General features: G+C 34.6%; 2 protein-coding genes across 2 annotated transcripts; one reads left to right on the top strand and one right to left on the bottom strand.

Moving 5' to 3' along the window:
* Positions 1 to 2,247: 2,247 nt before the first annotated feature.
* LOC148306436 (ribosome biogenesis protein BMS1 homolog) lies at positions 2,248 to 6,646 on the bottom strand. Its single transcript, XM_088265003.1, has 2 exons — positions 5,565 to 6,646; positions 2,248 to 4,889 (listed from the first exon to the last, which is right to left on the bottom strand). The coding sequence occupies exons 1-2, from the start codon at positions 6,466 to 6,468 to the stop codon at positions 2,371 to 2,373; spliced, it is 3,423 nt and encodes a 1,140-aa protein (XP_088121129.1). The 5' UTR covers positions 6,469 to 6,646; the 3' UTR covers positions 2,248 to 2,370.
* A 120-nt stretch (positions 6,647 to 6,766) lies between these two features.
* On the top strand, positions 6,767 to 9,275 carry ND-B15 (NADH dehydrogenase (ubiquinone) B15 subunit). The gene is made up of 2 exons (XM_088265005.1): positions 6,767 to 6,972; positions 8,954 to 9,275. The coding sequence occupies exons 1-2, from the start codon at positions 6,829 to 6,831 to the stop codon at positions 9,164 to 9,166; spliced, it is 357 nt and encodes a 118-aa protein (XP_088121131.1). The 5' UTR covers positions 6,767 to 6,828; the 3' UTR covers positions 9,167 to 9,275.
* The last annotated feature ends 2,942 nt before the right edge of the window (positions 9,276 to 12,217 follow it).

Genomic DNA, 12,217 nt, shown 5'->3' on the forward strand with positions numbered 1-12,217 from the left:
CTCAGCTTTCGATATTTAAATTACATACAAGAAAATGCATATTTGTAAGTTTTATCCAACCACCATTGACTTACTGACATTGTGAGCCCCGAGTACACTCGACACATTTAGTATGATTGACAATTTCCCGGGGATGCTGCTTGTTGATCGTTTACAGAGGTTATGAAATGAATGACATTTGGGTTTTTTCATTGGTGCAAAATTATGTAAATTTTTATTGGAGGCAATCTTTATCCATCTCAGGTATACTCCAATATTTCGCTATAGCTGCAACACAGTTGTCTAGTTGTCACTGTTTTGTCGGGAATCAAAACATTTCTTAAAATCCTGCATTTAATAAGTAGAATATTGTGCCGGTGTTGTGAAATTTGAAGCAAACACAAACCCCAATTGTGATTCATTTATATTAATTGTGGTTTGTAATAAAATAATATCTGGTGCTGTTATCACGAATGTGTTCAATTGCTAATCGGTTAATATCGTAATTTTGAAGAGTTATGGAAAGCAAAATCAAAATATTAAATAAACACTTAAAAAATATTGATGCTTTGAAAACTGACATTTTATGTTTCAATAAACATACTGTCAATCTTTATCGCTCGTGTCAGGGGCTTTATAGAATAAAAATCTGTATTCATCATTTTTCTGTAAATTATAAATAAAATGCATCACCAGCGTGCATGGTCATTGGAAAAATGAAAACAGTTAATGTTATCAATGTGCTGGTAATGTAAATGTTTTATTCTTTCTCTTTTAAAACAACAATATTACAGTTGTTTTAAAAATAAAATGCGACCACTATTAGAATGCATTTTGTACTCGGTAACCTAAGCTTGTTTAGAAACTGACAGGAATTATTTTATCACATTAACGTTAAGTAATTACCATTTAAATATTTATTGGGTGTTATTTTGTAGAACGAGTCATATTTATCAGTTACCATTTTGATAAATCGAGAGTAAATTTTTATTTGTAGATATATGTTAAGCGGCGACACGTGCTTCCTCGTCGCATGCTGTTGTAACAAAGCAATTGTATAGTCCCGCTTCGAAACAACAAAACATTTTGGTGTATTTTACTTTATCCGAGGAAATTACAAATTTGGGACGAGAAATGGAAATCCCATTTTCAATTTAGAAACAACGGAGAATGTAGACCAAAGGAATATGTACATTGTTTGTTTCCTGTATATTGTGGAAATATCTAGCTATACTTGTTAGACAATATCGTGTATTATATTCATTTTATTTTATTGCTCAAGGATATAGTATCAGACTACTAGAACGTTAAGTGACTTCGGAAGTGCCAAACATCGATTTATCGTTGTTGCGGACTTTACACTTGATTTAGGATTCTCTATTATTTGGATCGTTCTCCCAAAACTCGGAAACCATATTGCATATCGAGCCTGTGTGTAAATATTTCCCGTAACAGATTGGTGTAATATTAATGGTAAAGCGTAAGCGAGCATGGTGTATGTGTATGCAAAGAGCTTTAATATATTGTTATCGCATCATTAGAAAATACTTGATCCGGTCGGTCCATATTTTGGCTACGACATTCTTCACAGCGGGAGTAAACCTCAGTATTAATGACAAGTGAGAATGCTATATTATCAATTAGTACAAATGATACAATAATGGCACAAATTGTGATTCAGTATACTTACTGTTTATCATTTATCGGTGTTTATCGCTAAACCTTGTGTTATTATTTGTTGGCGCGTCAAGTCGGCCAACTCCCATTTTCACGATGGAGAAATTCCTCATAACCGACAAACTTGTCAGACTTTCCGAGTCCTGTTCATTCTGTAATATTTGTGCATTACAGAAATTGAGTACATATAAACCACGTAAAGGATTGGGGATGTTCTGACAGACGATGTAGAAACAATCGGTTATTTTTCAGAACCATATATCTCAAAGGTAAAATTGTAAATGAATGTGTATTGTGTCCATACTGTAGCTATTACGAGTAAGTTATGCTTATACATATATCTAACGTATCTATCATTATGTTTTATTGTTATTTATTTTTAATAATATGTATAGTAAGAAACTACACGGACATGTCTCGCCAATAATGATTTATATAATAATAAAAATGAAAAAAAAAACAGATTGTCAATGTTAATTATGGAATACGGTGTGGGTAGTCCACCTCAGAGGAAACTGGTTGCGGAAAATATATCATAACCACTGCAACAAGTGAAATGTAAATAAATTGCCATAAATACATTTGACTGACTATTGTTGAAAATTGTTTTATTTCTCCTTTTAAGATTCACACAATGTAACAAATATGATGTTGAATATTCATTCCTAGATACTCTCTTCTTGGACATTAGAATTAGATCATTTTCGTAACATTTCACTTTTTACCCATTTTGCTGAGAGCCCGACACACTTTCTTTTTTAATTCTTTTTGTCTTTTTAATTTTTTCCATGCAAAAACTTGCTCTTCTTTTTTATGTTTTTCAATTCTTTCCGAAACTGCAGTTTTGGCCTGTTCTTGCTTCTTCTCGTAGTTGGTTCTGACCATTTTCAATACATTGGAAACCTTCTGTTCGTGAGGACTCTTCACAAGAGCTATTCGGTTCTTGGTAATATCTCCGGACTTGCTGGAAATGATCTTGTTCTTGGGTTTGTCCTTATAAGGTAAGCTCTTCTGCAGATTCCTGGGTATAACCAATGGCTTGAATACTTTAGGTTCTCGTTTAATATCTTCGTATAACGAATCTTTGTTGGGTTCATTCTTTACGCTCCTCTCTCTCTTCAACTGTCCTAGAGTTTTCATACCCGACCAAACGTTTTTGTTATCTACTTCCAGAAGCAAATTAGTAACGGTGGTATAAAACTGAGTCACATTAACTTTAAACCATGTCCTACAAAATACGATATCGCTGAGTAAAATTTTATCTTCAAACGTCGCTCTAAAACATCCTTCCGGCTTGTTGATAGCTTTCTTGATCTGCCCCCGGATACCAGAAACTGTCTTTATTTTAGCACCCTCAAACTTGGCCACCTCCAGGGAACTGTTAAACATGTCTTTTATGAAAGCGGTTTTCTTCAAGATTTTTAATGGCGTTCCCACTAATTTCAACTTTTTTACTATCTGTGTGGATTTGTTAATTTCATTGACGCTCCCCGTAGCCGCTATTCTAAATCCTAGCTGTTTCAACTGGTTGGTATCGCTAGTCAATGTCTGAAGGGCCAGTAATCCTGTGTTTTGTGGAGTGATCGGTCCGTAAAAATGCATGTTGCACGTAACGTGCTCGGGGGTGTACTTTAAATATCTACATTTCATGTCATCTTCTATTTTAGAAAATATAGGTATAGTCTGAAATCTTCTCCAGCCCATGGATATGATTAGGGGATCATTTGTTTTGAGTATCTTCTTATACCATCTGTGTTTTTTTACCTTACAACTTACATATCCAATATTTTCTTCCGACATATTTAAAGCTCCTATTAAGATCGGGTAAGTGGCGTCAAAATTATTAACAAATTCATAAGGCATGCTTTTAAAATTCATTCTCACATACATTCCCGGTCTGAATCCTTCAACCTCCACTCTTAATCCATCATCTAATTCATCAAATACAGATTTGTTGAGTTCGGATTGCTTGAGAGCCTCCGCTTTTAGATTCTCGTAATATGCATGATCGCCTGTAATTCTCGTTTCATCGGGATTATCATATTCCGAATTAAATTTGGCTTTAAGTTTCAACTTCTTGGCTAATATGTCAGCCTTAGACATGTCGCCGATGGATCTCTTAGTGCCGGTTCTTTTAGCTTCCTTTTCTTCCTTTTCATTTTTATGTCTCTCTCCAGTTTCTAAATCTTCAAAGTCCCCGAACAAATCCTCATCCGAGTCCCCCACACTGGCGTCATCTAGCTTCAGTAATTCAGAAGCATCTTCTCCCGAAGAACGTTTTCCCGTCACAAAGCAGTTCAACAGAGATTGTTTTATTTCTGTATCCAACCAATCTCTAGAGACATCTTGAGATGAAGAATAAAACAAGGAACATTCATCAGTGTTCATATTCTGTTTATCTTTTTGTAATTTGCGTTGTTTTTCTGTTACTTTCTTAAACAATCCCCCGATTTCCTCCGATTCGCTCTCGTCGGATGAGTTAACGTTGATCTTGTTATCATTTGGAGTATTTTTCGAAGGGTGAAAAACTCCATAAACTAATTTCATAATATTTTGTGTCGTACTCTGGCGCTCTAGAAAGGCATTACTAGCTTTTTCTGTCATATTCTCACGCCACTTATTTTCAAAATTGTCATTAGAGTCATCATTTTCATCAAAATCATTATTCCAAGGTAACTTTTCCGTATCTTGAATATGTAAATCTTCATCTTCGGAATCGGGGTTTTCATTCTGTTCTTTTTGCCGCTTGGTGTTTTTCTGTTTCACTTTTGGACCTTCTTCATCAGAGCCTGATGACATGTCGTCTTCAATACCGGATGACACCTCTTCATTATCCATTTCGTCAGCGGAATCGGAAGATTCTTGGGATCCATCATCATCATTAGTGTGTTTGTTTGTATCCTCGATCATATTTGAGTAAATGACGTTACCATCTGTAAAGAGTTTAAATCCAGTATTCTTCATCTGGTCATCGACTGTTTCTTTTTGCTCGATGACACTTTTTAGAATGGCTTTCTTTTCGGAAGTAGCTTCATCTTCATTTTCCTTGTGGGAATGTGAACCTTTGAGTTCGATGTAAACAGCATCTTTGTCGTAAACTATTCCGCCGACACCGGAAAATGGGGCATAAATCAGGCGCTCTTTTTCTAAAAGAGTCCGCTTCTTCTGAACTTCTGGCAGTGGACAAGGATCCGGCAGGAAACTAATTTCGTTAACTTTTAAATCTCCTACACCTGGAAATAAATAAGTAAATCAAATATCTTTCAATCCTATAATGAATATAAAAATGGTTTCAAATATACTTCAATCCTACAATGAACATAAAAAGGGTTTTAAAATAATTAAAGGGTTCCGATCACAATATTGTCATGTTTCAAAAAAGTTAATGCTGTGATGGCCTTTTTCACCTCATCACAACAAAACAAATAACAACTTAAATATGGTTTCTCCACTTTCATGTTGCATCGTAAATTAAAATAAGTGAGAAATAATATTAAAATTTGATAAAATGGCATTAAAAAAACTGATCTAAGGAGTAGATGTTCGGGAAATTCATAAAAGTGGAAATATCTGGAAAACTAAGGCACTTTTACTGAGGTCATATTTTCATTTTTTGGTGAATCATAAGCTGGCCTAACCTCTTGAAAGGAATACGTTGGATTATGGGCCACCCTGTATATAAAGATCTATCAATTGTATTTCCAATTATTAGTTTTGGACAAAATGCAATCTCCTAGGCTCATGTGTGGCAAAATGTTACATGATCAAGTAAACCCAATCCTCGAAAGTGGACCGGACTGTCGACATGCTTGAATAGAGCAAGCAGATACAGATGTATACCAATCTCTTCTCTACTAGCCCTGAGGGAAAGCGCTATGGTGATAATAAATGATTGCTACTAAGCATACCTGCAATGTGTAATGTGGAACCCTGCATAAGTGGAACGCCTCGCACGTATCCGTACAAAACCACATCCCGATTCACCTTCACGTCTTTCCGGATGGAGTCTTGGTTAGTAATATCCTCCATCCGATCCGCTAACACATACGCGTGACTCGTTCTCCAACTCAACTGCCGGAACTTCATGACAGATATAAACCTCGCCAAATTCTTTATTTCGTTCCTCAAATATTCTCCGTGCAGAATGCCAGAGAGATAAAACAACTTAGCTCCCGCGTAAACCTCCGTCCAAAACCTATGCTTCAATAATTTCTTTTGTCTCTTCAAAGTCTTGGTGTTGTTGATGACATCCAGGTGAGTTAAAACACCCATTATTTTTGGCATTCCGTGAACTTGGCAGATATTCAAGAACTCGAAGATCTCCATTTCAAAACCAAAACTGGCATCGCACAGTAACAGAACTAAGTCTGCGCATTTGGCTATATCGATCATCGAATTGATATCGTTGTTGCATTCGATCAACGAAATACGTCTCTTTTTGGAAGTGACTATGGTTATAGGACCTTTGACACTCGTCACGTTAGTTTTCACGAAGCTTTTCACGAGATTATTTATGAGGGTGGTCTTTCCGACTTTTGGCGGACCGACTACGGCTACGACTATAGGTGGCGGTTCAAGGGGTGTTTTATCAACGGTCGGCAAATGTTGCTTTTTCGCGATAATGTCTTCCTTTCTTCGGAAACTCCTCTCAGCGCGTACCGCCGACTTGATCGCGAAGGCTTTTGGATTCCTTTGCCGATCTGATAAGTTGGCATCTTGTGGCTTATTTTTAGCTTTCTTTTTATCAGCTTTTCTTCCCGAATGCCTATCTCTGTGAGCTTTTTTATTATCGAATGCACTGTCGCCTTCCATCTTGATAGTATGGTGCCTTACACTGGTGAAGAAAATTCACCTTTTAACACACTAAATTCATATTAAAATCGTTACTAGTATTTTATATAAGGCAGTTTCGTATTAATCTCGGTATTATTATACTCCCAAACATAACCAACAAAAAACATGCGTCTTTGACAAATGAACAAAATAGTTTGACAGTCTGCAGATAAAATTAAGCTATACACACTCTTGTAAACAAGCCAGTTATTTATATCGTGTAGCTTAGGTACCTAATAATTGTCTATGAGCATATTGTCTATGAACAAATGAGGTTATTCTGTGGTTCATTTGACGTTTGCCAAAAATACTAATACTGGATATCAAGAAAATACGAAAATGGCAGATAAACAGTATGGTTTATCTTTTAAAGAAATAGAAATATTGAAAGATCAGGCAGCCCGAAGACTTGTCAACCGACAACACTTTATAAAACAAACGTATAATCCTTACAGGTTTTCTGTTCCCGATTCTGAACCAGTGGTATGCTACCATATTTTATTACATAATATTGTCAAGAAATCTACATAGATTAATTCAAGATGATTCTCACATACTATTCTAACACATTTTTTTCCGCTTTCATAAAAACTTTGTTCCAAAATCATTTCAAACGGTCCTTATTTTCTAAAATGTCTTTAGCAACTATTAAACATCACAACACTAAAGTAAATTTCAAAAAAAGTCCGCCTCCGTGGTATAATGCTTAGCGTGTTTAGCTACCGTGCTGGAGGCCCCGGGTTCGATCCCTAGGTGGGTAATAACAAATATTTGTGATTTTACACCATAATATTTATTTAATATTACCCTGGACTGGCTCCTGAAGTGCAGGAGTGATCACCTTAACTTCATGTAAGTAACAATTAAGATAACACTCCTTCAATACGATGCCCTATGCACCGGGTGCGGATATGGGTTAGAAGAAGAAGACAGTAAATTTATGTTATTTTTTACTACAAACATAAAAATAGATTATTGAAAAAATCATTGAAATGGTTATTTGATTCCATATGGAAATTAACGCTTTTATTAAATAGTATGGATAACTATAGTTATTTTATTTTATTTGTTGGAGAATTGTAAAGCTTTACATTTAAAAAATATATAATAAAAATAGTTACACTAACAATAATAAACATTACATTACATTAACAAAAATAGTTACATTAATAATAATAAAGCCAATTAAACAAACAACATTTTATTAAAAAATCACCATTTATAATTGACACATTGACTGCCACGGCATTTATCAAAATTCCGATCTATGAAGCCAATTTCATTTAATCATATCGCTCACTCCTTTCAAGAACGTCATAAATCAAAAATCGTCAATTTTCAGTTGTGCATGTTTTCGGAATCCCCAGAAAATGTACTATATCCCAGCAAAAGAGGCATATTTTTAACTTAATATATTTACCCACTACAGGGCAGAAAGTGTTGGTATAGCATTTCGAGGAAAAGGTATTGTTTAATTATTTTTTTAAACATACTAAATATTTTTCAAATGGAGAAAAAACCTTCATGTTTTACCTAAAAAGATCTGTTGCATAGTAAAAAGTTCAATAAGTTGCTTGATGTTTATTTTTAATGCATTGTTTTATATTTTTAACTTTAAAAACGTTCTCCTGAAAAATCAAGTTTTTTGATTTATGACGTTCTTGAAAGGAGTGAGCGATATTATATATTATTAAAAACTCTAATTATAGTACAAAGTTAAATTATCTGTTCATTTATCAATAAATTTTGTGTTCATGTAAGCCAGCATTGAATTTTTGTTCTCTTCCCATGCGCCATCTATCCATATTAGCACTGATATACTAGGAATTTTATCGTAACTGCAGGAATATGGCAAGTAAACACAGTACAACTCGTAGTCGGCGTCCTAGCAAAGAATGCAATCTATGAATTATCTCGTAGTCGGCAGTCAATGTGTCAACACACAGGTTTCGAAGTACTTACAGTAAACAAATACTTCGAGTGAACGCAAACACTCTTCTTTTTTTTCTTTATTTCAAATTCTTTTGCATTATATAAACGTGATATAATTTCAAATACAAAAAAAAATATGAATAAAATATAAATACAAAAAAGATCCCACAAAGGCATGGCCTGTGTGTGGGTTAACAATATAATTTAGGTCATAGTAAAGGACACTGGCAAGAATACAATAGGTATTATAAGTACAACTAGAATAATAGTGTTAATATAAAATACAAAATACTTGACTATCAGAAAACAAAATATTTTATTTTTTATTTTTTAAATAAAATTAAAACATAAAAAAGATGAAAAAGTAAAAAGTTAGCAAACAATAGTCTACAAGAAAAAGGAGCTTAAATCTGTCTTCAATAAACAATCCAAGCAACGTTTTAAATCTACACAAACTTAGGTAATTAACATCTAACAAATAGTCTTTGTGGAATAAATTGAACAGTTAAGTTAATAAGTTTCTTTGTTTCAGTTTGACCCCGCTCTCCAGAGATTTCAATCCATGCAGGCGTCCCATCTGGACCACTTTAAGGTGACACCCAAGACGTCTATTTACGGGTTTATGTTGATCGTTGTGCCCGTAGGATTGTTGACATGGGCCTTGATAGCCGAAAGGGAAAGTCGAGAGAGCAAGTTCAGAACTGGCCAGGTGGCATATCGCGATAGACAATTCAAACTGGGCTAAACCAAACAATCATACCGCATATTAGATAAATTATTTTCAATTGTTTTCTTTTCTTACAGCAATTATCAATTGTTCACTTATTGATTGATGAAATAAATAGTAATCATTATCAAAATTATTTTATTTATCACCTTGTGATTCCCAACCAATCATATACAGTGAAACCTCTCATAACGCGTAATTCGCATAACAAGCAAAAAAAGTGAATAAGTTGCTTCCTTGGTGAGCTACATTTCGCATAACAAGTAACAGAGAAAGGGCAAGTCCCTTTTTCACAACATTCACTTGTGAGACGGAACTTCCATGACAGTCAAAACAAAGCAAAACAAATGTTTCGCTTAATGAGTAAGATTCTGGAAGGAATTATGCTCGTTATGAGTGGTTCCACTGTATTATACAAATGTAGATGTGACATCAGGCACTCAGAAGTGACTATTCATTGGTCTCTAGTCACATTGCTGTATGAACCATTATATGTTCGGCAGTACATACACTGTTCGCTTTTCCTGCTACCTGCCAAGAGGGTGTGGTCCCCACAAGTGATTATTTTAAGCATCCTGTTTTTTCCATCAGGAAACAATTCAATAAGAATATTGTGAAATATTTACCTACCATATATGTGGATGTGCACACAAATACTGATTTTAACGAGGAGCTATGAGATATATGGTAGATATTCCAAAAGAGACTTTTTGAGAAGGAAATACGAAAGCCTGTGTATTTAAAAAACTTACGATCTGTCATCGGCTGGTTTAAGTTTATCACTTTATACGCTGTATTATTCACCATTCTGTTCATGGCCATGATCAGACTGATAATATCGGTAATAATGAAACCCAATCACTGTTCAAATAAAATAAAAATGGAAAAAACTATATAGTTGTTTTATTATATAAAATGTAGTTCAACCAAAAAATATCAGTACCAAACTTACGTACGATACAGTGGCGGTACTGCCCTAGAAGCCCAAAAGCCTGGCTTGCCCAACAACTCCAAATAAAAATGACCAAATCTGGATCAAATGATCAAAAATAAATAATCAATGTATTGTTGTTTTTAAATTACGACGCGCACTTATCGTAATACTGGAATCATCTAGCCGAGATCCAAACCTTTTCGATTCCGAACGCAGGTGCTGGTGAGGCGGGTGTTAGAGAGGGAGAGTAGCCATCTCGCTCACTCTTATGCCATACTGAAGCCATTCAGTACGGGCTTCTGCTTCCAGCAAAACGCATAGTAGATTTGGTTTAAAAACATAACTTTAAACCGTTAAATGTAAGTACCTATATGGCATTTTGTATCGAGATTGGAAGCCAGCTTCGGTAGCGTGAACATAGCTACAAGAAATTAGCTGCAATTCACAATATTTGTAACGAACGTATTTCATTATTGTTATCTGTTTACTCATCTGTCAGATGCTTATCAACTAGTTTTATGCCTTTGTAGAGTTCATAATTATAAAATATAATAGGTAATCCATAATTAAATACGGTAATTGTTGGAATTATTAAGATTGGAATAAGTTTTTGCATTATTTTCGTTCTTCGCACGTTTTTCGTAAGCACATTTTTGTTTGAACGTCATAATGAGTTCGGATACGGCCGATGTCGTTTGTGCTGTTTTATTCATTTATTTGTTTTATTTATATAAGTAGTTGAAGGAATTAATTTATTATGGAAAGGTGAGCGCATTGAATTTTATTTAAAAAAATGAAATGATTACATCTAAAGGTCTCAAAGACCTACTCCTGATTTAAAAATATCACAACTGTTAAATTACATAAAAGGAAGTTTAATCAGTCGATATACAAAACTCGTTGGATTAGAAACGTATTTTACTGTAGTCAACATTTTCTTTATTTCAATGTGATGGCTATTCCGTACAAAAATTACATCTATGCATTTTTTACACTCATTACAATACATTGTTTATCTTTATATTGCTTTCTGTACTGGGAATGGTTAGAAGTGAAGAATTTATAGGTACATCATGGATTCACGAAAGTAAAAAGTAATGTTTTTTTTTTTTTTTAATAAAGTTTTGTACTGACATTTTTTGGTTGAACTACATATTATAGAATAAAATAACAACTATGTAAGTTTTTCCACTTGAATTTTATTTGACCAGCAACCGGGTTTCGTCATAACTGACACCACCAGTCTGATGATGTCGGTTACGACGAAACCCGATTGCTGGTCAAATAAAATTCATGTGGAAAAAATTACATAGTCGCTATTTTATTCTGGCTACGCTTGGATGGCTTAAATCTGGCCAATATCTGTATCCGACGGATTCTCCAGTTCTTTGGACACGTCTTGCGTGGCAACGAGGATAGCCTGGAACGACTAGTTGTGATCGGTAGCCTGGAGGGGATGAGGAAGATCCCCACACGAAGGACCGATCAAATTAAGGCAGCAGCAGGCACCTCAGTGGTTGGTGCGCTACGTGCAGCGCAGTCAAGGAATAACTGGAGAAGATTCATTGCTTCTGCAAGGGTCACAACCCTCAGCAATGAGGAATAAGACGGAGAAGAAGATTTTATTCTGAAAAATAATGGGCTTGCCTTACTGGTAAACCCTGGGCACGCCACTGGTACGATATTGCATATTTGCATACAATATTGTAATTATATATGGTATGATCTTTCATACTGTAACACATTATTTGAAAGAAAAAAAATTCACTTATGTATAAGTATTATCTGCCCATCAAGGCCCTACATACGTTAATTAGCAACTTAACTTTCTTTAAACCCAGGTAACATTTGACGTAATTGAATTTTTTTCTTATAACATCGTTTTCGTATTGATAAAATAAGTTTTTCTTTGAAATAAATATATGGTTTTGAAAAGAAAAGAGTTATTGAAAGGTAAGCAGTTTTAACAAGTAAATAAAAAAAAAATTCAATATATATTCTATAAAAAAATCGGGCATGAAATGACGTGCGGTTTCTAACGTTGCCGAACGCTGAATGAGATCTGTTATTGCGATTATGGCTTTAATTTGGAACAGCTTTATTTGGTACAAACCTTGCAAGGTATTACTAGTTGC

Source organism: Brachycentrus maculatus, unplaced genomic scaffold (genome assembly GCF_059751285.1).
Source record: "Brachycentrus maculatus isolate JH-2025_06_01 unplaced genomic scaffold, ASM5975128v1 h1tg000241l, whole genome shotgun sequence".
Lineage (NCBI taxonomy): Eukaryota > Metazoa > Arthropoda > Insecta > Trichoptera > Brachycentridae > Brachycentrus > Brachycentrus maculatus.

What these genes read in the sequence shown, in the direction of transcription:
- LOC148306436 (XM_088265003.1), bottom strand. Translation starts at nt 6,468, where the DNA reads ATGGAAGGCGACAGTGCATTCGATAATAAAAAAGCTCACAGAGATAGG. An exon ending in TTCCACATTACACATTGCAG is followed by an intron (nt 4,890 to 5,564) that starts GTATGCTTAGTA and finishes ATTTATTTCCAG; the next exon opens with GTGTAGGAGATTTAAAAGTT.
- ND-B15 (XM_088265005.1), top strand. Translation starts at nt 6,829, where the DNA reads ATGGCAGATAAACAGTATGGTTTATCTTTTAAAGAAATAGAAATATTG. An exon ending in TTCCCGATTCTGAACCAGTG is followed by an intron (nt 6,973 to 8,953) that starts GTATGCTACCAT and finishes TCTTTGTTTCAG; the next exon opens with TTTGACCCCGCTCTCCAGAG.